We start from the raw sequence: 27249 nt of genomic DNA, 5'->3' as shown, positions 1-27249 counted from the left end.
TGGCTCCAGGGCTGGTGCTTCGTCCATTGAGCCACCTGGCCATACCTACAATTATTACTATTATTTTTTTTAATTTTAATTTTTTTCTCTCCCCTTTACTTTTTTCGCCCAAGGAAGTCTATCTATATTCATGGGGGAGGAGGGGTATTTTGTTTACTTGTAAACAAGACTATTTTATTAATGTAAAAAAACATTTGTACAAAATGAGAATAAAAAATTAATTTTAAAAAAGGGGAAAAAATGAAATAACCTATGGGTATTGTAAGGATAAAAATGATATAATAAATGTAAATCACTTTGTAAATCTTAAAGTGTTATATACCTGCTTTTGTTAGTATTATTATCATTGTTATATTAGAGTTGAGAAAACGGGGAATAATCTAAGCATCAATAATAGTAGCTCATATTTATATAATGTTTTAAATGGAAAACGGAATAATCTAAGCATCATTAATAATAATAATAGCTCATATATATATAATGTTTTAAAGTTTACAAAGCACTTTAAGTTCATTGTCTGATCTGATGCTTACAATACCCCTCTGAGGTAAAGTGCTAATATTCCATTTTTTAGATTAAAAAACTAGGGGGACGGCTAGGTTGCACAGTGAATAGAGCACCGACCTTGGAGTCAGGAGTACTTGGGTTCAAATCCGACCTAAGACACTTAATAATTACCTAGCCATGTGGCCTTGGGCAAGCCACTTAACCCCATTGCCTTGAAAAATCTAAAACAAAACAAAACAAAAAAAAACCTTGGGCGCTTATCCATTTTAAGGTATTTATTCAGAGTCTCATGGCTATTATATGTTAGAGGCAGAATTCAAACCCATTTCTTAATTGCAAGGGTGGTGCTTTATGTCCTGTGCCAATGCTATCTTTAGCATTAATGAATTAATGAAAAATAATTTCTTAAGCATTTATTATATTCCACACTCTTAACTAAGCTCTGAGATTATAAATACAAAAGAAAGACAGTCCCTATCCTCAAGGATCTTATATCTAACAGGAAGAAGTCATTTAATAAAACATGGAAAAGCAAAGAATTGTAGTTTTAAGACTGGACTTTGAAGTTGAGTACCTAATTAATGAGGATCTAAACCTTGCTATTAATGGTGGGAATGGAATAGAATGGAATGGACAGATAAGAAGAATTGATAGGATTTGCTGTAGGATCAAATTAATGGAGAGAGAAACTAAAGACTGACTCCATGATTTTATGGACCTGGGTGACTGGTAATGTCATTGAAAGCAATACTAGGGAAAAGGTAGCCAGTGTTATTGAAACAGGTAGAAATGCTCATTAGGAAAGTAGTAGATTTGCAATTGGTGCTAAAGTAGCCATGGGGAGACAGGTATGTTAAATGCACTTTTGGTGGAGCTGTAGACTTATTTATTCATTCTGGAAAACAATTTAAAACTTCCCCAAATGCTTTTAAACTGTGCATACATATTATTTGTGGTTTTCATTTTTTTTCAGTATCATATTTTTCCTCAGTTACATGTAAAAACTATTTTGGGCATATATTGTTTTCTTAGATTTTAAAAGTTACAAATTCTCTTCCTCTTTCCTTCCCATCCGGCCTCCCTAAGACAGTAAACAATTTGATATAGGTTATATATTTGCAATAATGTAAAACATTTCCATGTAACTCATTTTGTGCAAGAAAATTCAAAACAAAAAAAGAAAGTTAAAAATAGCATGCTTTGGACTATATCCAGACAACATCACTTCTCTCTCTGGAGGTACATAGCATTTTTCATCATGAATCCTCCTTTGGGACTGGTCATTGTATTTCTGATCATACAATATCATACAATATTGACAATATTGCCATTACCTTATAAGCCATTCCCCAGTTGATGGAAATTCCCTCAATTTCCAATTCTTAGCTACCACAAAAAGATTCTTTTCCCTTTTATAAAAAAAATCTCTTTGAGATATAGATACAGTAGTGGTATTGATGGGTGAAATGTATTCAGGGAGACCAGAGAAAGAAGAAAAGGACAATATCACAAAAATATTTCTAGCAGCTCTTTTTGTTGTGGCAAAGATTTGAATGTTGAGGGACGGCCCATCAATTGAGGAATGGCTAAATAAATTATTCTAAATGTATGTGTTGGAATGCTATTGGGCTGTAAAGAATAATGAAGGGGGGGTTATTTTAGAAAAACTTGGTAAGACTTGCTTGAATTCATACAAAATGAAGTGAGGTGAACTAGTAGAAAAATATATCTAATAATGACATTATAAAATCAAACAACCTTGAAAGACTTAGATTGCCAATCAAGACAATAAATTCCAATCACAGTTACAGAGAAATCATTGAAACATGCTATCTTCCTCTAGATAGAGAAGTGATAGAGTGCAGATCAAAGTATATTTTATTAATCATGGCTAATGTGAGAATTTGTTTTTGCTCAGCCATACATATTTGCAATAGGTTTAATTTTTCTTGTTTTCTCAATGGATTGGGGAATAGGGAAGTGAAAGGAGTCAAAATGAAAAGTAAAAAATAGAATTGAATTTTAATAAGAATTGCATATGTGGAATTGTAGCTTAATTAAAACTAGTACCAAGGGGCGGCTAGGTGGTGTAGTGGATAAAGCACCGACCTTGCAGTCAGGAGTACCTGAGTTCAAATCCCGTCTCAGACAGTTAATAATTACCTAGCTGTGTGGCCTTGGGCAAGCCACTTAACCCCATTTGCCTTGCAAAATCCTAAAAAAAAAGAAAAAAACTAAGTACCAGAAGGACAGTTTGGTAGTCATCCACATAGAAATAAGTGTTTTAGCTTTTAGAGTATAATAACCATCTGAGGAAGAGAGATCAGAGATAGCAAGAGTCTAGCTAGATCAGAGGACTAAAAACAATGAAGGAGCTGGGCAATAAAATTATAAAAGAAAGACATTTATTAGACAATGAAGTAGGAAGAAAACCAGGTGTATTTTCAAAGAACTTAAGGGATGATTTTTCACAAAAAAGATTGTTAGGTTACAACAGAGAAAGAAAATTATAGACCTATTTCCCTGATGAATATAGATGCAATAATCTTAAATAAAATCTTAGCAAAATGATTACATCAAGTTATCACTAGGATAATACATTATGATCAAGTAGGATTTATTTCGGGAATGCAGGGTTGGTTCAATATTAGGAAAACTGTTGTTATCAACAATAAGCCTATCAGAAGTCATATAATCATATCAATAGATGCTGAAAAAGCTTTTGACAAAATACAGCATCCATTCCTATTAAAAACACTAGAGAGTATAGGAATAAATGGACTGTTGCTTAAAATAATTAGCAGTATCTATCTGAAACCATCAACAAGCATTATATTCAATGGGAAGAGACTAGAGGCATTCCCAATAAGATCAGGGGTGAAACAAGGGTGCCCATTATCACCACTACTATTCAATATTGTATTAGAAATGTTAGCTTCAGCAATTAGAGAAGAAAAAGAAATTGAAGGAATTAGAATTGGGAAGGAAGAGACAAAACTCTCACTCTTTGCAGATGACATGATGGTCTACCTAGAGAATCCCAAGAAATCATCCAGAAAACTACTGGAAACAATTAACAATTTTAGCAAAGTTGCAGGTTATAAAATAAACTCTCATAAATCCTCAACTTTTTCTATATATGTCCAGCAAGATACAGCAGGAAGAGCTAGAAAGACAAATCCCATTCAAAGTAACCTCAGACAATACAAAATACTTGGGAGTCTATTTGCCAATACAGATTCAGAATCTTTTTGAAAACAATTATAAAACACTTCTCACACAAATTAAAATCAGATTTAAATAACTGGGCAAATATCAACTGCTCATGAAGAGGTAGAGCTAATATAATAAAAATGACAATTCTACCAAAACTAAACTATCTGTTTAGTGCCCTACCAATCAAAATTCCAAAAAATTAATGAGTTAGAAAAAATTGTAAGTAAATTCATATGGAGAAATAAAAAGTCAAGAATTTCCAGAAGCTTAATGAAAAAAAAGTGCAAAAGAAGGTGGCTTAGCCCTGCCTGGTCTAAAATTATAAAGCATCAGTCATCAAAACTGTTTGGTATTGGCTAAGAAATAGAGTGGTGGACCAGTGGAATAGACTAGGTGTAAAAGCAGGAGATGATTATAGTAATCTGCTGTTTGATAAACCCAAAGAGTCCAGCCATTGGGATAAAAACTCCCTCTTTGATAAAAACTGCTGGGATAATTGGAAGTTAGTATGGAAAAAACTTAGATTAGACCAACACCTAACAACCTTTACCAAGATAAGATCCAAATGGTTACAGGACTCAGACATAAAAAAACAATACTATAAGCAAATTAGAAGATCAAGGACTAGTTTACCTGTCAGATCTATGGAAAGGGGAGCAGTTTATGACTAAGGAAGAGTTGGAGAACATCACCAAAAACCAATAGGATGATTTCAATTACATTAAATTAAAAAGCTTTTACACAGATAAAACCACTGTAACCAAGATCAAAAGAAATGTAGTAAATTGGGAAACAATCTTTACAACTAATGATTCTGACAAAGGACTCATTTCTAAAATATACAGAGAACTGAGTCATATTTTCAAAACAAAAAGCCATTCCCCAGTTGACAAATGGTCAAAGGATATGCAAAGGCAATTTGCAGGTGAGGAGATCAAAGCAATTCATAGCCATATGAAAACATGCTCTAAATCATTAATTATTAGAGAAATGCAAATTAAAGCTTCTCTGAGGTAACACCTCACACCTCTCAGATTGACCAATATGACCAGAAAGGATAATGATCATTGTTGGAAGGGTTGTGGGAAATCTGGGACACTGTTAAACTGTTGGTGGAGCTGTGAACTCATCCAACCCTTCTGGAGAGCTATTTGGAACTGTGCCCAAAGAACAACAAAAATGTGCATGCCCTTTGATCCAGCAATACCACTACTGGGTCTATACCCTGAAGAGATGATGAAAAAGGGTAAAAACGTCACTTGTACAAAAATATTCATAGCCCTGTTTGTGGTGGCAAAGAATTGGAAATCAAGTAAATGTCCTTCAATTGGGGAATGGCTTAGCAAACTGTGGTATATGTATGTCATGGAACACTACTGTTCTATTAGAAACCAGGAGGGATGGAAATTCAGAGAAGCCTGGAGGGATTTGCATGAACTGATACTGAGTGAGATGAGCAGAACCAGAAAAACACTGTATACCCTAACAGCAACATGATGATCAACCTTAATGGACTTGCTCATTTCATCAGTGCAGCAATCAGGGACAATTTGGGGTTATCTGCAATGGAAAATACCATCTGTATCCAGATAAAGAACTGTGGAATTTGAACAAAGTTCAAGGACTATTTCCTTTAATTTAGGAAAAAAACCTAATATCATATTGTCTGATCTTGTTACCTCTTAGACTTCTTGTCTCTTCTCTAAGGATATGATTTCTCTCTCATCACACCCAATTTGGATCAAGGTACAATATGCAAACAAAGACTGACAGATTGTTTTCCATGGGGGTGGGGGGGGAGGGAAGTAAGATTGGGGGGAAAATTGTGAAACTCAAATAATATCTTTAATAAAAATTAATTTAAAAAAAAAGATTGAAAAGATTGTTTGATGTTTAAAAATTCTATAAAAGAATGAAAATTGGAGAAAATTTGTGTGAGGATACAGAATCTCAAGCAAACATTTTTATTAACAATGGATGAGTTGGAAACCATCTTTAGACTATTTTCTATTTGTAGAACTCATCTTAATTTTTAAATAACCATATTTCCCCATGTATAAAACACACCCTTTTTTGACAAAGTTGGAGTCTAAAAACTGGGAGTGTCTTATACAGTGATTGTAGATTTTTTTTACTTGCATTTCCTGCTTTTTTGTGCTTGTTGTCTTTGTGCTCATTGTTTCACATTTGTTATGGTATAGTAGATTATGTTTTGCCAGAGATGGTTCAGAAAAGATTTTTATACAGTGCTGAATGCAAGTTCAAAGTGATCCAGTTTGCAAAAGTGAATGGAATTGGTGCTGCTGAATGTCAATCTGGTCTTCCTTCAACTGAAAACAGTCTGAGACTGGCTACAGGGAAAAGAAACCCTACTGAAAATGCCCTGACAGAAAGCTATGAGAGGCAAGTCAGCCAAATGGCCTGATCTAGAGAGGGAAGTGAATAGATGGATTGAAGAGCAAAGGGCCAGTGAATTCCTGTGTTCATAAAGATGGGTCAGCTGGGGGCAAGAATTGCTGATGGAAAAAAAAAAGTGACTGATTTCAAAGGAGGACACAATTTGTGCTTCAGGTTCATGAAACAGAATGGACTAAGCATGCCACACCAGACTTGCCCAAAAGATGTCTGAAAGCTATGAGCAGAAGGTTCTCTAATTTCATGATGAATAAAACTTGATTTCAATAATTCTACGTAATATATTTTTTTCAAATTTCAGCCTCCCAAATTAGGGTGCATCTTATACCTGGGGAAATATGGTAGATTCATTGTAGTAATTTTAATTTTCACTTATTTTAATAATAGTAATTTTTAAATGTCATAATTTAAAATTTCCAAGGGGACAGATTAACCTTTATTATGTTATTCTTCCAATATTTATTATTAAAACATATGTAATATTAAGAAAATTTAAACTATTTTAAATCTTAGTTGTTAATTTAGGTTTCCCAGGTTGAAGATGAGATGCGTCAACTTCTTCATGAAACAGCACGAAACAAAAAAGCTATGGAGGAAAAAATAAAGAGACTTACTTTTGCTTTAAGTGATATTCAGCAAGAATTTTGACGATGCTGAGACATCATCATGGTGAAATGGTCTAATACAAATCATACTATCAGCAATCAAATATTTTAATTCCTGTGCTTTACATATTCCAATCTGAATATCTTTTAAAACCTTTTTGATCAAGTATTTGCTATAAATATGTGCATAGTTTTTCTTAAATAAATTATTTATACTTATACTTCTCGTAATGTACTGTCAAAATAAACTTTTGGGGTTTTTTTTGTTTTTTGTTTTTTTTCTAATAAAGCAATGGGGTTAAGTGGCTTGCCCAAGGCCACACAGCTGGGTAATTATTGTCTGAGGCTGGATTTGAACTCAGGTACTCCTGACTCCATGGCCAGTGCTCTATCCACTGTGCCACCTAGCTGCCAGACAGATGCAAGAGACATTGTAGAAGTAATGATATCCTGAATTTATGTAGCATTTTGTGTGCAACATACTTTAGAGATAACTCATAATAACTTCAAAATAATCCCCGTTTTACAGATAAGGAAACTGAGGTAGGCAGGTAAAGTGATTTGCCTAGGGTTATAGTGGCCAAGACTGGATTTGAACTTGTTTTCCTGAAGACTATGCACTTCCATATCTTTAACATTTCACTAAAACTGTTCAGATTCAAAACACTGATGACTTCCTGTAATTTAATTCTTTTCTTATCCTCCTAGAATAGTATTTTTTTCCTTTAATAAATTTTTCCTTCTATTTTTTCTGCTCATTTATAGAGACATCTTAGTCTCTTAAATTACACTTTTTATCCTCAAATACTCCACAAATTCATCAATTTGCGGTATATACAAACGCACCATTTTATTCCCCATCTCCGTGTCTTTGTACAAGCTGCCCCCAATGCCCGGAATTCTCTCCCTTGCATTCCATTCTCAGCTCAGTAGTACCTCCTTATAAAAACTTGTTTTGATTCCCTTGTTGATGCCCCCCCTTTTTTTTTAGGTTTTTTGCAAGGCAAATGGGGTTAAATGGCTTGCCCAAGGCCACACAGCTAGGTAATTATTAAGTGTCTGAGACTGGATTTGAACCCAGGTACTCTTGACTCCAGGGCTGGTGCTTTATCCACTGCGCCACCTAGCTGCCCTGGTGCCCCTTTTCAAAATCATTATTTGGTACATAGCCTAACCCAGGGCCTTAGGTTTTTGTAGAGTCACATTAAAATAAAATAATTATTTGAGGGCCATACCCTGAATAAAAAAATATAGTACACTAATATAATAGTTAATTTGTAGTCTTGCCTTAGGTTTAGCAAGTACTATGAAAAGTCATGGTATCTTTAATTCTTAGAAAGTAGGGGAACATGGGTTATCAATATAACAGGTGAAGGTGTGAAGCATAAAAGCAAACAAAACAACAAAGTGCCCACAAAACAGCATAAAGATAGGTGCATACTGACTAGTCTGCATTGTATAGACTGAATGTATCCCATAGATGGTTTGAAAATTCCATGCAATATGTTCCATCTGTAGTACTGCTTAACACCTATGAAAATTAACAACAGGATTATTAGTGATGTAATTTAAAAAAAATCTAAGTGAAATTAAAACCCACAGTCTTGTGCAGAAACTCACACTGTGGGTCTTATGTGGCCTGGCTGTATTTTGGACAGCCCTGTCCTATACTAACTTGGAGCTGGGTGGCGCTGTGGATAGAATACCAGGCTTGGAGTCAGGAAAACTCATTTTCCTGTGTTCAAATGTGAACCCAGTAGCTGTGTAACCTTGGGCAAGTCACTTACCTCTTATGTTATTCATTTGTAAAATGAGCTGGAGAAGCAAATGGCAAATCATTCTAGTATCTTTGCCAAGAAAACTTCAAATGGTTTCATGGAGTCGGAGACAACTGGAAAATGACTTAGCAACAACTATGCTTATTTATTTGTAAAGAGTCTATATCTCCCTCTCCAATAGAAAGTAAGCTTCTTTAGGGCAGAGACTATTTTTTTTTTCTTTGTGTCTCCAGCATAAGTCATTTAGTAATTACTTGGTTGATTATTTTCTTCCTTCATTACTTAATTACTTACCTGTGCCTTCTGTTCTTTCAGAGATCATAGTTTGCCACCCATTTGTGATCCATCCTCAGTTTATCAATAGCTCTAGCTGTTATGTTTCCAGCTTTAAACATCTGAATCTGAATTCATTTTCCACAGTCCCTTATGATCTACTGTTTTGTGTTCAAAACCCATCTTAGTTATGTCCTACCTTCATAGTCTTCTTAAACCCACTCTCCAACACATACTCTTTCCAGTGACAATGACTTTCTTACTGTTCTGCAAATTAGATACTCAAACCCAGGCATTTTCTCTGTAAATTCATGCCTCCACACCTGGAATGTACTCCTCCTCTGCTTAACTGGTTTCCCTGGCCTCCTTTAAATCTCAACTAAAGTTCCATTTTCTACAGGAAGCTTTTCCTGACTCCTCTTATTTCCATTGCCTTCTTTTATTTTTTATTTAACACACACACACATATTTGCTAATATATATGTGTATGTATATATTTGAATGGTTGTCTCCTTTATTAGAATTTGAGCTTCTTGGGGACAGGGATTATCTTTTGTCTCTTTTTGTATCTCAATGGCACAGTGCCAGGGACATATAGAAGGCACTTAATCTTACTCATTGACTTGAAGAAACAGTGGAGTTTTTCATAAATTAATTCTTCATATTCTAATTAATATTTATCAGAAAGGATTACATCAGTTCCTACTGGACTGATCTTTAGTACATCAAATGCACAGAAACAAGAACATTCTTTAAATATTGTATGGTTTATGTTACTCCCCTTCTCATAGTACCCTAATGGGTCTTGGTTGTTTCAATGATAAAATTAAATCTCCTAATTATTAGTTTCAGGCCTTAACCTTGTTCTTCTTTACCTAAGTGCTGCCATCTTTTGCTGGACTTGTAGTCTTAACTCCAAGATAGCAAATCTATTTACTCCCCATATTTAAGTCACCTGCTCCTACTTGAAATCATATCACAAATGCCATTTCACACATTTCCTCTTGAGTCTGCCAAACCACATTCATTCCTTCCAGGTGCTATTGAAAAATAGCTTAGTCCATGAAGCTTTTTTTAAATACAGCCCTACTCCAGTCACTCCAACATTCCTAGTACTTTTGTATATATCTACAACTAGTATTTGTTGTGATTTATACTTTAAGTAGTTTTTTCTACTGCCACTTTTAGAAGCAAAGATTCTTGAGAAAATCATTGCAGTTTACCTAAGATTTTTAAATTTTAGTGACCTTCAAGTTCAACATAAAGCAAGTGTAATGTCTGTCAAAAAAAACTGATGAGATCTTAGGCTGTATGAAAATGCTATTATATATAGGATATAGATGCACTGCATTTGGCCCACATCTAAAGTATTAACTTCTCAATGACCTGCTCCTATCTGAAACTGAAGAGGATTCAGACCAGATGGTGAAGGGACTCAGGGGATTGTGTTATTGGATTCTAACACATTGGGGAAGATGACATTCAGGAGGCAAACAGCAGTTATTAAATTCCTGAAGAAACAGAGGTATTATTAGGCCTCTTTCTTGGCCCCAGGTGATGCTGATGTTTGTCCTTTCTCCAAGAAGACCATGACGACAGGGAGGTGATGCCATGACAAAGCAGATCAGGACTAGAACTGGCCCTGGATTAGAGGCAATCAGGGTTAAGTGACTGGTCCAAAGTCGTTGTCAAGTGTCGGAGGCTGAATTTCTAACTCCTGACTCCAAGGCTAGTGCTGTATCCCTTGGTCCACCTAGCTGTCATGGCTTGACCCCAAACAGTAAAACTCAAAGAAATGTGGGGGGAGAGGGAGAGAGGGGCATATTCGGAGGTGATTTTTATGTAAAAAGTGAAACAACCGTTTAAAAAAAAATGAGTTGTTTTATACAGACAGGCTATAGCTGCATCTGGTGGGAGGATCGAGGGAAGCCTTTTCTCTTTAAAGTAGGAACAAATACACTGATGTGGAGCACAGGATTTCCACCTACACCCGTCAAATCCCAGAGCTTCCCCAGGCAGGCTTTCAGCGTCCTAGAAAGGCCTTCCTGGCCTGTCACCTGCGGCTGAAGGGGGAGCTGGAAGCGGACTGCTCCTTCGCGTTTGTCTCCCGGGACCTCCCCCACGGGCACTCCACCCCCGGCTGGGGGCTGACCAGGTCCTGGGGAATGAGCTTAGAGCCTGGTCGGTATTCTCGCACCTTGGCTTCTCCGGTCAGGTGTCGGGGGCTGTGGCCCGCCAAGCCCAGAGGGCTGCGGAGCGGGCCGCCGAGGCCGGCCGGTCTCACGCCCCGCGGGCCCGGGCAGCGCCGGCCCGGCCCTCCCGCAGCCGCAGCCGCAGCATCTCCCCTCCATCTCCCGCTCGCCCAATCCCGGAGGGGGAAGCGTCTCCCGGCAACGGCGGCGTTGGCGTCACTTCCTGCCATTTAAACTCCCGTCCCCACCCCGCCGCTCGCCTCTTCCCTCGCTCGCCCCCAGCCCCGGAGCCCGAGCGCTTGGGCCGGCGGGAGGGCGGCGGGGTCCGGGCGGGCGTGCGGAGCGGCGGCGGGCGGCATGGCGGCGGCGGCCGAGCCCGGGAGCTCCGGCCAGCAGCCGCCGCCGGGCCAGGGGCAGCCCCCGCAGCCGCCGCCGCCGCCGGCAGCGCCCCCGGGCGGCGGGAGCGGGGCCAGCAGCCGCCACGAGAAGAGCCTGGGGCTGCTCACCGCCAAGTTCGTGTCGCTGCTGCAGGAGGCCAAGGACGGCGTCCTGGATCTCAAGGCGGTAAGGGCCGCGCGGGCCGGGGCCGGGGCCGGGGCCGGGCCGGGGCCGGGGCCGGGCATCCTCCCCGCGGGGGCCGCTCGGGCCTCTGCCCGGGCGCTGGGCCCAGCCGACTCTCAGCGGGGGGGGGGGGGGGGGGGCTGCTCCCCGAGAAACCGCCTGGTGGTCTGTGAGAGAAAAAGGGAATTGTGACCTCGCGCGGGGCCGCCTGGCCCCCCGCCGCTGCCCCCCGCCGCCCTGGGAGGACAGAAGCTGTTCGCTCGGATCACATCCAGCCTGTCGGAGCTGAGGATGAGACCGGGCGGGGCTGTGCCTAGACGGGTCCAGGTGCTCGGACCTCGGGGCCCCCGCGGCGACCTGCGGAGTCCACTTGTTGCCGCCGCGGGGGACCTGTCCTGGGCAGCTTAGCGGACCTGGCCCCGGGGAGGGCCACGGGGTGCGAGTGAAGCCGCCGTAGGTTAGAACAGCGCGTTTGTTTTGTAACAAAGAGACCCAAGAGGCTTGAGATCTCATCTTTCCCATAAGTGTATACTTAATTGCATTAACTTTTGTATCAGCCATATGCAGACGCATAACGCGTCTGAGTAAAAGCTGATGCTGTGAAAATACCTTGTGCTTTATTTTTCTTAACCTATTGGGAAACGAATTTTTTCTTGATTTCAGTATTCCATGCCTTCCCTCCCAAAAGTACAGCTCTGGAGCTTAAATTTGGCTGAGATTTTAATTTGGGGCTTTGCCTTGGCTTGCACCACATCTCTTGAAATGTTAAGAGGCTCTCTGGGAAGTTGGCTAAATCAGATTTAAGAATTGCCATTAAATTAGCGAAATTACTCCATGGGAATAGCAAACCAGTTTTTTTTAAGATTTTATTTTGAGTTCTATAATTCCCCCTCCCCATTCTTGCTTCCCCCCCCCCATGTTAGTCTTTACATTGTTTCCTTGGTATACATTGATCTCAGTTGAATGTGATGACAGAGAAATGATGTCCATAAAGAAGAAAAATAAAGTATGACATAGTAAAATTACATAATAGCATAACTTTTTTTTTCTAATTTGACGGTAATAGTCTTTGGTCTTTGAAGTCTATACTTCTTTCTCTGGATACAGATGGTATTCTCCATTGCAGATAGCCCCAAATTGTCCCTGGTTGTTGCACTGAAGGGATGAGCAAGTCCATCAAGGTTGATCATCACCCCCATGTTGCTGTCAGGGTGTACTCCTGCTCATCTCATTCAGCATCAGTTCATAGCAAACCAGTTTTAAATACTTTTCAATATATACTCATTCAATAAAGTGACTTTCCCTTCTTGCTTTTACTATTTCAATCAATCCACCTTTTAATAGGCTGCTGTTTTTCCTGGCACTGTGATAATCACTGGCCATTCAAAGAATCATTCTGTTACTAATCAAAAGTTAAAAAATTATGTCTAATGTTTGATGTTTCATATAAATATTGTTTCACTAGTAGTGGGAATTCCCCAGAAAGCCCAGGGATTTTGACTTATGTCTATTATGAAAAAGCAATCAGTTAATAGAGAACTTTTTAGATATTTTTACTAATCACTTTATGAACCAAGATGAGTTTATTCTTCTCTTACATATAACTAAGTTTTTAGACATTCCTCTCACTTTTTCATGTTATTTCAGCTTGAAAGAGATGTTTAATATGATACTGACCCAAGTATAAATTAGGTTCATTCTGTTATACTGTTCTATCATTTTTTAAAAGGTGCATCTAATGTAATTATAATTTTTACCTTGCTGATTATCCTTTGCAGTCCATTTATTTAAAGAGCTCAGGAATTTCAATATCTTCAATTACAGAAGCACAAAGTAACAAATGTTGTTAAGGTATCAGAAAGACAATGTTGAGCTATTGAGAATAGTTGTTACAAAAGGGATTTTTTTTGGCCACAAAATCACAAATATTGAGGGTATTTTGATATTAAATGGTAGAATAATAATCAATGATGAAATTAAAGGTTCTTAGAAACTGAAGGAATATTTTTTAGATTACAAAAAATGTTGGCAGTTTTCTTGATATATAGTATAGACACACAAAGGTATTAAGACTAGAGAGAACCATTGTAGGAAAATTCAGACAAATGCTTTGAACCATGTAAAATGTCTTTTCATTAAGTTTCAAAACAGTGAATTAGCACTTTAAACTTCATATGTACAAGAAGTTTAAGCACTGTTATGATTGCCTTCATTCAGGTAGATCTGAAAAGGCCTTTTGGGGGGGGGTGGCTAGGTGGTGCAGTGGATAGAGTACCTGAGTTCAAATCTGACCTTAGACACTTAATAATTACCTAGCTGTGTGGCCTTGGGCAAGCCACTTAACCCCATTTGCCTTGAAAATCCTTAAAAAAAAATCACAAAACTTGGTTCAGGTGTGTCTGACTCTTCATAACCTCTTTTGGGAATTTATTGGCAAAGATACTGGGAAGGAATTCCTTTTCCAGCTCATTATAGTGATAGGGAAACTTAAGACGGATTTTAAATGACATACCCAAAGTCCCTCAGCTAGTAAGTATCTGGGGTAGAATTTGAACTCGGATGTTCCTGACTCCAGCATGGTATTATATCCAGTGAACCACCTGGCTGCTTCAAAAAGTCTTTAGAGTGAGGAAATATTTATTACTTAATATTCTCAGTTGTACTAAAAAGGGAGACTTTAACATGCTTTCAAACAGTGACTAGCTTTCTTGATCTCTCCCTTTTTTCAAGGGAAAGATAAATTACTGATTTTCACCACAAGTAGTTTACAGGTTTTATCTTTGTTCAGAACAAAGGAGGAAAGTGCTGCATTTATCTCCTATTTTATACCTTTTCACCATTTGCTGCTCATTGGTCATTTCACCAAAGCCTTACCCTGTGGCCTAGAGAATTATTTAATACTTGGGCTTAGGTTCACATTTTGGACATTCTCAAAAAGAAGAGGGTAGAAATGTATATTTATTCAATGTGAGTTAGGTACAGGACAAAAAAGATATGCTAAACACAAAAGGTTCACAAAATGCAATAATAATCATTTAAATAGGCTTTAGCACCTTAAGAATACTGTTGGGATGGCATGGCTAGGTGGCTCAGTGGATAAAGCACCAGCCCTGGAGTCAGGAGTACCTGGGTTCAAATCCGGCCTAAAGACACTTAATAATTACCTAGCTGTGTGGCCTTGGGCAAGCCACTTAACCCCATTGCCTTGCAAAAACCTTAAAAAAAAGAATACTGTTGGGATATTTGATTCTTAAACTTCATCAAACATAAAGCAGTGTACAGAACTGCTGATTAAGCATTTCTCATTTGATCTCACCTCTGCACTGTCCAAACAATTCCTGGAGCATGCAACTGATAAAATGTCTAGCCTTGGGTCATTCCTGTTCTCCATGGCTATCACTGTTGATACTGTAGAAGTTTGGCCTTTTACCAGCCAGCTCCACTTATCCAGACCTTGGACTTATTAAACTCACAAGGTCATCTCCAGCCCTTAACATTTTTCCCTTGGGACAAAGGAACTAATTAAGATCAGGAAAGAACAAACTCAGAAGCAGAAAAGGCAGCCTTTTCTTCTTGCATTATATGTGAGGTCACTATGCTGTCAGATTGAAGAAGGATCATTCTTTCCCTACTCTCTGCCCATAAGTTACATGATCCTGGAGGGTAAAATTGAGAATCAGCCAGAACCTTTCTTCTAATTGATAATAGCACTCTGCTTTCCCTGCCCCTGGAGAAGGAGAAATACCAAGAGACCACTGTATGTTTATAGCATCCCTTATAGTTTCTAGAGGAGTTCCAGGTGCCCAAGATGGCCCGTGTACCCAGTTTTTTTTCTCTATTATATTTATATGTGTACATGTCTTTTTTGGTTAAATTGTGAACTCCTGGGGAGCAGGGGGACTGTTTCGGTTTTTCCTTATATTCTCAATGGTAGCTCATAGTCAGTGAGTACTTAATAAATGTATATTTGAGTTTATCTGTATTTCAGTGTCCTATGGATTTAAAAGCTTTAAACCCAAATAAATAAATATTTGTACTCTCTTCTTAGTAATTGTGACCTTAAAGGAGGTACACATCACCACTTTGGAATATCTGAAGAGTTGGGACTCAGCATCTCTTCTCAAGAGACTCTTTACATTTATCTGAGGACAAAAAGAGTTTTGCTAATACAGTAACCATGAAATAACCCATAAAATGATAAAAAAAAATACCCATGATAAAATTGGTAGCATGCAAAACATTTTTCCTTACTAATAATTCCTCTGAATTCTGTGATCTTTTGTTCTAACATCCCAATTAATTTTTTTAATTAATAATCACTTTCTGATAATGTCTACAATACCCTATCATAGACTAAATAAAATTCTTAAAACTAGAATATTCTTTTACCCTGAATCTTCTCTTCCACTGTGTTAGATGGTGATGTAAGGCTATTATACCACATATCATACTACTATACACTTCTCTACTACCCTGGCGGCCCTCTGGAAGTGAAGGGGGAGAGACATTGTCTGAGAATGGCAAGGTCTCAACATCACCTTAGAGCCCAAAGGACTTGTACAATGCTTTTGGGATATGATTGTAACACAAAATTTGAGTTTTAAAGGCAAGCAGTGAAAATTTGCAATGAATGTACCAGGAGTTTTTTCCTTACTAGTGATGCACCTTTAAGAGGATACTAGCCTCTCCACAAATTCACACAAATCATACCTCTTTTCATAATGCAAATGTGTGCATTTGCCAACAAAAAAGTGCAAATTTGAATATTAATAAAATCACATGAATGTTTAAAACTGAAAAAATTAAAATTCTCTGATGTTGAAAATTGACTATAATATGGAATCCCTGCCCTGATGCCAATAGAGTAGGGAGAGAGGGACTCGATATAGTGAAGGCAAACAAGGAGTAGAAAACAGTCTAAGTTGATACAGACATGATCCTTGTCGTTTAGGGAGAGAAATAAGAAAAAGTCTCATGAATTCAATCTAGAAAATGGGTAGGAAATCAACAAAGAGGACAGTGCTAGGGAGGGGGTATTTGAAGTACTGGAAACAGCATCAGCAAAGGTGTAAAAACATGGGACGTATTTGGAAATCTATTTTCATTAGCTATCAAGGCTTAAGAGTTAGATTGGAGACAAACTATGAAAGTCTCTTATTGAGATTTAGCAGTTTGGTCTTTACTCAGCAAGGCAGTGTAGAAACATGGAAAGTTTTTGAGCAGTGAAGGAAAGGGCTTATCCAAGAAATACAAGAAAAACAAAGTTAGTAGTAGGATCAAAGAAGAATGGAAGAGGAGGCTAACCCAGACTTCAACATAGGTCCTCTTATCCTAAATTCATTTCTATTTTACCAGGCTACATCAGTGCCAGTTTGAGAGACTTCATAAAAAGAATATATTCTTGTTCAGTGAATTAGTCACATCCAACACTTTGTGACCTCATTTGGGGTTTTCTTGGCAGAAATACTGGAGTGGTTTGCCATTTCTTTCTCCAGCTCAATTTGTAGGTGAGGAAACTGAGGCAAACAAGGTAAAGTGACTTGCCCAGGGTCACATAGCTAGTCTAGACTCTAGAAGATGAGTTTTTCTGACTTCAGGCCCAACATTCTATCCACTGCACCATTTAGCTGCATCAGTCGACCATTCAGGTAAAAGGTACTGAGTGCCTGGTAAAATGAAAGGGAAAATGGAGAGAATATGAGAGAGAACCTAGAGATTACATTAGTGAGAGCCTGTGAGAATGATCCTTCTTGATTGTTATATCAAAACATTTTTTTTAAATGTAGTTCTCTAGACCGGAGGGTGAATAGAGGTCATGGCAAACTTTTTTTCCTCCTAGGAATTTAAAAGTAGTGTTAGTGTCATTTAGTTGCTTACCAGGTTTGTTTTATTTTTAATAAGTCACAAAGAACCCCTTAGGTCCTTACTCTTTAAACCTTTTTTTTATGTCCCATGATTTTTTTGGGGGGGTGTTTTTGGTTTTCTTTTCTGAGACACAAACATTTTAGTAGGTCCTGGCTTTAAAAGTAAAATTGCCTTTTTAATTCCTATTGTTCATACAACTAAGAGACTATGCAGTTTTCAAAACTTATTTCTTAAAGGCATCATTAAAGATGCCTAACTAATTTGTTGTGTTCAGGGTCTCAGAAAACCTGCTTGGCCAGTTCCTTCTCAACTTTGGCAATTTTACAACTTCCATATGAAGCAGATTAGTTCAGACCTTAGCAGCTGTTTGGAATATTTCTGAACCACAGTGAAACTGATGAAGGAGCTGCAATTGCTCCTGAGGTTTCATTTAAGGGTAGAAACCATAGACAAGACTAATCCTTCTCCCTTCTTCAGTAATAACAGTCAGCTCCATAGTGGGGGAAAAAAATTTCCATTTCTTCATAAATTTATCCAATTTTAATGGCAATAAAATGACAACTTTAAATTATTTTTAGATTGCTTTTTTTTCCTGGTTTGTAGACAATTTGAATACTTTTTTTTGCAAGGCTATGGGGTTAAGTGATTTGCCCTAGGTCACACAGGTCCTCCTGACTCCAGGGCCAGTGCTTTATCCACTTTGTTGCCCCCAATTTGAATAATTTTTTAAGAGGCTACTCACAATTTTCTAACTCTAGAATTATTTTTTTATGTCCTCAGATCATTTCTCCATTAGGCAATGACTAATAATAAAGATTTGCCTCAGCTTTTTTAGAACCTTAATTAAGATTTTTATCAATATGTTTTACTACCATGGTCTTAGTTTTTGAAAGCAGGCTGGTCACTTGAAACAAAGAAAATACAAAATAGCCTTCTATGCATTCTATTTCTATAGTGATGGTTACAGAAAGTTGGAAATTTAAGTCAGTCTAGAATATCTACTAACCAGTATGTAATTGGATGGACAAACCACATAACATGCCCATTATTGTGTTTTATGGATTTTGTGTATATCAATGGACAGTTCACTCGACTCAGAAATGAATAGGAGAATATGTCTAAAAAATATGAGCTGCTTAATTAATGACTTATCAAGATGACAGTGTTGTAAAATACCTTTACCTCTTCCCCTATATAGCATTCTATATATGCTAACCAATAAAATCAGGAAAAACTGATAAATTCCATTTGTGATGAAAAAAATGTATCAAATACTTTTGTGTTTCTTTACTGAAACAGAAAAAAGATTTATATATTAAAATAACTTCAAAATAATTTTGGCTGAAATTAAGGAAGAACTCAATAGAGGAATAGCCTCCCTTCTGGTGATAAACTCAATATAGTAAATTTTCAAATGATATTATCAGTTTAAAAGAATATAGTCAAGCCACCAGTGAGCTACTTTGCAGAATTAGAATGCATTAAAAAAATCACATAGAAAACAGTGACTAAAGATATCAAGAGTTACAAAGAAAAAAAACTGATGATGCAAAATTCTCCCTATCTAAGCTAAAAAAAAATTTAAGGGGGCGGCTAGGGACTAGAAAAAATGTCTTGGGAAGAAAGGAAGAAAAAAGGAAAGAGAATCTAAGCAGAACTAGTACATATGAAAATGTCATCAATGTTTAATCAAATCATAATTTTTAAAAAATTTTATTTAAGGCAATGGGATTAAGTGACTTGCCCAAGGTCACACAGATAGGCAATCAGGTCTTCCTGACTCTAGGGCTGGTGCTCTATCCACTGTGCCACCTAGCTACCCCCAAACCTTGATTTTTTTAAAATGGAGAAGTGGCAGTAGCATATTGAAAAGAGAATTGTCCAATAGAATAGGATTCAACTTCCAGCTTTGGCACTTATCAACTATGTGATTAGAGACCCTTGATTCTCAAAACTTTTTTTTGCTCATGTATTACTCTTTGCCTTAAGAAATTGTGTATTTGTTGAACTCCTGCTGTTGGTAAATAATTTAGCCTTTTGGGTCTCAGTTTTCTCACCTGTCATCTTGACAGTGTTAAGATTCTATCATTTTAAGTATTCTTTTCCAATTGAAAAGATCTATACTTTGTGATCTATACTTTATGAATGATGAAATAAAAATCCATGGGGGGGAAAAAAAGCATGTTTTGTTTTTAATGAGCTTAGATGAAGGGTTCTTAACCTGAGATCAGATCCATTTTGATTTCCATTTGCACTTGAATGGAGGGAAAAATTTTCATTATTTACTAACCTCTAAATGAAATATAGTTTTTTTCAGTTATTTAAAAACATTTTGAGAACGATAGAATTCATCAGAGTGCTAAAGGAGTTCATGGCAAAAAAAACCCCAACACATTAACAACCCCTAGTTAAGATACATATTTTTTACAACATAGTATGATAAATTACAATTAAACATGAAATGATTAACTTTTAGAAAACAAGATATACTATTTCTCTCAACTGTGGAGAGAAGAATTTGTATTAAATGGCAATGTAACTATCCTATTGTTTTTGGTTTCTTTGTAATAATAGTGATTGTGGCTATGTGTGGGCTGTAACAAAGAACCAAAGAATGTGACTCAGTTCTGTCACCTGGTCAAAATGAGAGTTGAAAGGTAGACAACCAAAGTGTTCCACTGGTATTCTAACAATATTGGGAGAAAGTGAGGAAGGCCATTAGCGTGTGGAAGCTCCACTCTGGAAAAGTTTTGGAAGAACCTGTATTAGTTTGCACAAGATGGGCACTCATGAATGGGTTTCTACCTCCACCATTGGGGGAAAAACTTCCCAATAATAAGATCACATTTGAGGGATATTAGGATATTAGGATGCTATAAAAATTGTGCAAGTGGAAAGGATGGCATGTAGGAATTTTGTTGTAATAAGTTTTAAGGACTTCCTACCAACCAGATCTAGGTAGCTATAGGAAGATGACCAAAAGACAGCTATTTGGCACGATAGAGTTTGAATCCCACCATGTATTAGTTATGTGACCCTAGGGAAATCACTGAACCTCTGTCTGACTAATTTTCCTCATCTTTAAAAATGGGGAAATAATAACACCTACTTCTAGGATTATTGTGAATATCAAATGAGAGTCATGATTAAAATGAAGAGCATTTTATTGGGTTATGAACTTTAAAAAATAAAAAACATGTATATAAATTATATTTAGGCATGGCATGTTGTTTATTCATCATTAACATATTTTAAACAAAAATATAGATAAAATCACAAAAATGAAATCCACACAATATATAGATTTTTTCCATCCAAGTAAACATGAACATGCCACTAAGAAATCAGATTCCTAGACAGCAGGATTTGGGAATGAAACAACTAATACTTAGTGCTCTTGTGCTCAAGTAGCAAGGAAAGTTGGGGGGGGGGGGGAGTATTTTTTATTCAGTAAGAGAAAGGAGGTTTTTGTATACTGCCTTATGTCCCCTTTAGTTGACATTCTTCTCTCTTTTATTGCCAAATGTCATGAATAAGCTGCCTATACCCTTCCTCCATTTTCTATAATCCATTCTTAACCATTTTATTCAATCTGCTTTTCTAACACTCTTTCCATCAAAGAGCTCATCTATTCTCTCACATCATTTATCACTTTTATGTTGACTGCCAATTCCATGTATCCAGCCCTTTGTTCTTTCCTGATTGCTATCTCAAGTCTAGTTATTAAACGCTTTTTCTTGAATGTCTTTTCAAAATTAAACCAAACCAAGCATATCTCATCATCCAGTTATTTTCATACTGTAAATCCTAAGCATTTTAGTGTTTATCTCTGAATAGCTGAACTTAGTAGTCATGTTTTATTGTGATGCTGTGTATATTCTATTTTCTCTATATGTTTTCTAACTTTTGTCAACCTCCAAGCCTGGTTACAAATTATATACTTATGGGTTGACTGTGTCAGGTGAAAATCTCTCTTTTTCAACAGAGTAACTATTATAAGATACTTTTTCAAAGTATCATATTAATACAGAAGTTACTAATCAGTTTGTCATTTCAGTGAATTATCCTTTTTAAAAATGATTTATAGACAGCATATTTTCACTTTCTTTTATAAAAGGAGGTAGTGGTATTTGGCCCCTTAAGATCCCTTCTAACTCTGAATCTATGATCCTTCCATATAGTGAAAAGAACAGAATATTGGGCATAGGGTCAGGAAAACTTGGGGTAAATTCTGCCTGTAGTACTTTTAAAAACTGTATAATTCCAGACAAGTAATACAAATAATTTTCTAGGACTTACCTGATGTCATGGTTGGGTTTTGATCAGTGGTATCCTATTACCTTAGATCAAATATAGATTCCTTTCATTAGCATGTAAAAAAATCTTTGAAATCTAACCCAGGCTCAGTGTTTTATCCTCTCTGTCTCTATGTGAAGACATGCTAGTGAACTCTCTTTATTTAATTATACAAATATTCTTTATCTATGCAAAATTCTAGTATAACAGAAATTAGACAACCTCTCAAGGTTCCAAGTCTAAAAGAATTTGGTCTGATGGTTATTTTAATGTTACTGTACTGTTGAGAAGCTCAATTATGAAAACTCATGATCAGTTAGGGCTTTGAACTGTATTCAAGACAATGAATACTATTGAAAAGATATAATGCTGAGTTGTAGCACTGAAATTTTCAAAAGTTGATACTACTAAACAGTGAGAAATATAAAACTGATATGCTCTTCTGACTTTTTTAAGGTGGAAATAAAAGAACCCATAACCTTTTGCTAAGCAAGTTAAATATAAATAGAATTTGCAGTGATTCATTAAAATGCACATTATAAAATACAAACCAGCAAACTGTTGCTATGGTGTTTGAAGCCTTTGTATTGTGTACATGAGAACAACTGCTAAGAAGGCTCTGTGTAAACTTTTTTTAAAAGGGCCTGTTTAGAGGGAAGTAACCGATCTTGCCCCTTAAAATTGTATCAAACACAGATAGAAAATGAGCTATTTTGTGTATTGAAAACACCTATGGTTCAGAGAAACATCAAGAAAATTAACGTTTGGTCATTAAAAAATAAATTATGACTCCCCCCCATTATATTAAAAACTGCAGTTCGTGAATGGGGTTCAGAGACTGGAATCACCTTTTTTTCTGTTTTTTTTTTCCCTCTGCCCCAGAATCATAGGCTCTTATTAATCTGGCATTTTTCTAGGGATACAAGATGAAGGGGTGGACAGTCCTACTTCTTGGAAGCCTATGTTCTATTGGGAGATAAAACTTTAATTGAAGAGAAATGAGTACTATATAGATGCAAATATTAAGTACATAGGTTTTAGTGGTTTTATAGAATTCCTTTGTAAAAGTGCTTAACTAGGGAAATTAGAAAAGACCTTTTGAAGAAAATTAAAGGGAATTAAGAGTGGAAAGAATACAGGTGAGAAGATAAAGCCTTCTAGGGAAGGAAGATGGGAAAGCCTATTGAAAGAAACCTAGACAGGTGAATGTCATTTTACAAGGAAGAGCAGGGAGTCAGGTTGATTGGGGGATAGAGTACATTTTTTAAAATTATTTTTATTAAAGATATTATTTGAGTTTTACAATTTTCTGCCCAATCTAACCCCCCCCCCCATGGAAAGCATTCTGTCAGTCTTTACTTTATTTCCATGTTGTACCTTGATCCAAATTGGGTGTGATGGGTGAGAAATACATATCCTTAGAGAAGAGACAAGAAGTCTAAGAGGTAACAAGATCAGACAATAAGATATCTGGTTTTTTCCTAAATTAAAGGGAATAGTCCTTGAACTTTGTTCAATCTCCACACCTCCTTATCTGGATACAGATGGTACTCTCCTTTGCAGACAGCCCAATATTGCTCCCGATTGTTGCACTAATGAAATGAGTGAGTCCTTCAAGGTTGATCATCACTCCCATGTTGCTGTTAGGGTTTACAGTATTTTTCTGGTTCTGCTCATCTCACTCAGCATCAGTTCATGCAAATCCCTCCAGGCTTCCCTAAAATCTCATCCCTCCTGGTTTCTAACAGAACAATAGTGTTCCATGACATACATATACCATAGTTTGCTAAGCCATTCCCCAATTGAAGGACATTTACTTGATTTCTAATTCTTTGCCACCACAAACAGGGCTGCTATATATATTTCGTACAAGTAATGTTTTTACCCTTTTTCATCATCTCTTCAGGATATAGACTCAGTACTGGTATTGCTGGGTCAAGGGTATGCACGTTTTTTGTTGCCCTTTGGGCGTGGTTCCAGATAGCTCTCCAGAAGGGTTGGATGAGTTCACAGCTCCACCAACAGTGTAATAGTGTCCCAGATTTCCCACAACCCTTCCAAAAATGATCATTATCCTTTCTGGTCATATTGGTCAATCTGAGAGTGTGAGGTGGTACCTCAGAGAAGCTTTAATTTGCATTTCTCTAATAATTAATGATTTAGAGCATTTTTTCATATGGCTATGAACTGCTTTGGTCTCTTCATCTGTAAATTGCCTTTGCATATCCTTTGACCATTTGTCAATTGGGGAATGGCTTTTTGTTTTGAAAATATGACTCAGTTCTCTGTATATTTTAGAAATGAGTCCTTTGTCAGGATCATTAGTTGTAAAGATTGATTCCCAATTTACTACATTTCTTTTGATCTTGGTTACAGTGGTTTTATCTGTGCAAAAGCTTTTTAATTTAATGTAATCAAAATCATCCTATTGGTTTTTGGTGATGTTCTCCAACTCTTCCTTAGTCATAAACTGCTCCCCTTTCCATAGATCTGACAGGTAAACTAGTCCTTGATCTTCTAATTTGCTTATAGTATTGTTTTTTATGATTAAGCCCTGTAACCATTTGGATCTTATCTTGGTAAAAGGTGTGAGGTGTTGGTCTAATCTAAGTTTCTTCCATACTAACTTCCAATTATCCCAGCAGTTTTTTATCAAAGAAGGAGTTTTTATCCCAATGGCTGGACTCTTTGGGTTTATCAAACAGCAGATTACTGTTGTCATTTTCTGCTATGTCTTTTGAAACTAGTCTAATCCAGTGATCCACTACTCTATTTCCTAGCCAATACCAGACAGTTTTGATGATTGATGCTTTATAATATAATTTTAGATCAGGTAGGGCTAAGCCACCTTCTTTTGCACTTTTTTTTTCATTAAGCTCCTGGAAATTCTTGACTTTTTATTTCTCCATATGAATTTACTTACAATTTTTTCTAACTCATTAAAGTAATTTTTTGGAATTTTGATTGGTAGGGCACTAAACAGATAGTTTAGTTTTGGTAGAATTGTCATTTTTATTATATTAGCTCTACCTCTCCATGAGCAGGTGCTATTTCCCCAGTTATTTAAATCTGATTTTAATTTGTGTGAGAAGTGTTTTATAATTGTTTTCAAACAGATTCTGAGTCTGTCTTGGCAAATAGACTCCCAAGTATTTTATATTGTCTGAGGTTACTTTGAATGGGATTTTTCTTTCTAGCTCTTCTTGCTGTATCTTGCTAGACATATATAGAAAAGTTGAGGATTTATGAGAGTTTATTTTATAACCTGCAACTTCTAGTAGTTTTGGGGATGATTTCTTGGGACTCTCTAGGTAGACCATCATGTCATCTACAAAGAGTGAGTTTTGTCTCTTCCTTCCCAATTATAATTCCTTCAATTTCTTTTTCTTCTCTAATTACTGAAGCTAACATTTCTAATACAATATTGAATAGTAGTGGTGATAATGGGCACCCTTGTTTCACCCCGATCTTATTGGGAATGCCTCTAGCCTCTTCCCATTGAATATAATGCTTGTTGATGGTTTCAGATAGATACTGCTAATTATTTTAAGGAACAGTCCATTTATTCCTATACTCTCTAGTGTTTTTAATAGGAATGGATGCTGTATTTTGTCAAAAGCTTTTTCAGCATCTATTGATATGATCATATGATTTCTGATAGGTTTGTTGTTGATATAATTGAGTATACTAACAGTTTTCCTAATATTGAACCAACCCTGCATTCCTGGAATAAATCCTACTTGATCATAACATATTATCCTAGTGATAACTTGTTGTAATTGTTTTGCTAAGATTTTATTTAAGATTTTTGCATCTAAATTCATCAGGGAAATAGGTCTATAATTTTCATTCTCTGTTTTAACTCTTCCTGGTTTAGGCAACAGCACCATATTGGTTTCATAGAAAGAGTTAGACAGAGTTCCATCTTTCCCTATTTTTCCAAAGTGTTTATATAGAATTGGAACCAATTGTTTCTTAATTGTTTGGTAGAATTCACTTGTGAATCCATCAGGCCCTGGAGATTTTGGGGGGGGTGTTCAATGATGGCTTGTTGAATTTCTTTTTCTGAGATAGGGTTGTTTAGGTATTTAATCTCTTCTTCATTTAACCTGGGCAACTTATATTTTTGTAAATATTCATCCATTTCACTTAGATTATCAAATTTATTGGCATAGAGTTGGGCAAAATAATTTTGAATTATTACTTTAATTTCCTCATTGGTGGTGAGTTCACCTTTTTCATTTATAATATTAGCAATTTGGTTTTCTTCTTTCTTTTTTTTAAATCAAATTGACCAGAGGTTTATCAATTTTATTGGTTTTTTCATAATACCAACTTTTGGTTTTATTTATTAATTCACTAGGTTTTTTGCTTTCAATTTTATTAATCTCTCTTTTAATTTTTAGAATTTCTAATTTGGTTTTTAATTAGGGATTTTTGATTTGTTCTTTCTCTAATTTTTTTAGTTTCATGTTTAGTTCATTGATTTCTTCTTTCTCCAATTTATTCATGTAAGCATTTAGAGCTATAATATATCCTCTGAGAGTCACTTTGAATGAATCCCATAGGTTTTGGGATGTTGTTTCATCATTATCATTATCTAGGATAAAATGGTTAATTCTTTCTATAATTTGTTTTTTGGTCCACTCATTTTTTAAAATGAGGTTATTCAGTTTCCAATTTGTTCTGGGTCTATATCTCCTTGGCCCAGTATTGCATATGACTTTTATTGCATTGTGATCTGAGAAAGATGTATTCACTATTTCTGCCTTTCTGCAGTTAATCATTAGGTCTTTATGTCCTAGTACATGGTCAATTTTTGTATAAGTTCCATGTACTACAGAGAAAAAGGTATATTCCTTTCTATCCTCATTCAGTTTCCTCCATAAGTCTACTATATCTAGTTTTTCTAACAATCTATTTATCTCCTTAACTTCTTTCTTGTTTATTTTATGATTTAATTTATCTAGATCTGAGAGTGGGAGGTTGAGGTCTCCCACTAGTAGAGTTTTTCTGTCTATGTCTTCCTTTAGTTCTTTCAGCTTCTCCTCTAAGAATTTGGGTGCTGTCCCACTGGGTGTGTATATATTCAGTATTGAAATGACTTTATTGTCTATGGTACCTTTTAGGAGGATAAATTTTCCTTCCTTATATCTTTTAATGCTATCTATTTTTGCTGCTACTTTGTCTGAGATAAGGATTGCTACCCTGCTTTTTTTTTTTTACTTCAGCTGAAGAAAAATATATTTTGCTCCAACCTTTTACCTTTACTCTATATGTATCTCTCTGCTTCAAATGAGTTTCTTGTAAGCAGCATGTTGTAGGATTCTGGTTTTTAATCCACTCTGCTATTTGCTTATGTTTTAAGGGAGAGTTCATCCCATTCACATTCAAAGTTATGATTACTAATTCTTTATTGCCCTCCATGCTATCTTCCCTCTGTTTGTATTTTTCCCCCTCCCCCCCTTTATCCATATTCCCCAGTATTTTGTTTCTGAATGCCACCCCCTTCAATGTGTTTGCCCTCCTATATCACACCCT

General features: G+C 36.6%; 2 protein-coding genes across 5 annotated transcripts in view; both read left to right on the top strand.

Annotated features, from left to right (window-relative positions):
- Positions 1 to 6951, top strand: part of LRRCC1 (leucine rich repeat and coiled-coil centrosomal protein 1) — a 55463-nt gene extending 48512 nt beyond the window's left edge. For all 4 annotated transcript variants that reach the window (XM_074206854.1, XM_074206853.1, XM_074206852.1 and 1 more), the window contains one exon: positions 6664 to 6951. In XM_074206854.1, the coding sequence (XP_074062955.1) occupies positions 6664 to 6786 (123 nt within the window). In that variant the 3' untranslated portion in view covers positions 6787 to 6951. The remainder of the gene's footprint in view (positions 1 to 6663) is intronic.
- Positions 6952 to 11268: 4317 nt separating this feature from the next.
- LOC141502227 (transcription factor E2F5) overlaps positions 11269 to 27249 on the top strand; it is a 38411-nt gene continuing 22430 nt past the window's right edge. Inside the window, exon 1 of the mRNA XM_074206865.1 lies at positions 11269 to 11550. Coding sequence (XP_074062966.1) covers positions 11344 to 11550 — 207 coding nt within the window. The 5' untranslated portion in view covers positions 11269 to 11343. The remainder of the gene's footprint in view (positions 11551 to 27249) is intronic.

The sequence above is a fragment of the Macrotis lagotis genome, chromosome X (assembly GCF_037893015.1).
Source record: "Macrotis lagotis isolate mMagLag1 chromosome X, bilby.v1.9.chrom.fasta, whole genome shotgun sequence".
NCBI classification, from domain to species: domain Eukaryota; kingdom Metazoa; phylum Chordata; class Mammalia; order Peramelemorphia; family Peramelidae; genus Macrotis; species Macrotis lagotis.
The sequence above is the reverse complement of the archived record's forward strand: the minus strand, read 5'-3'. Positions and strand labels throughout refer to the sequence as shown.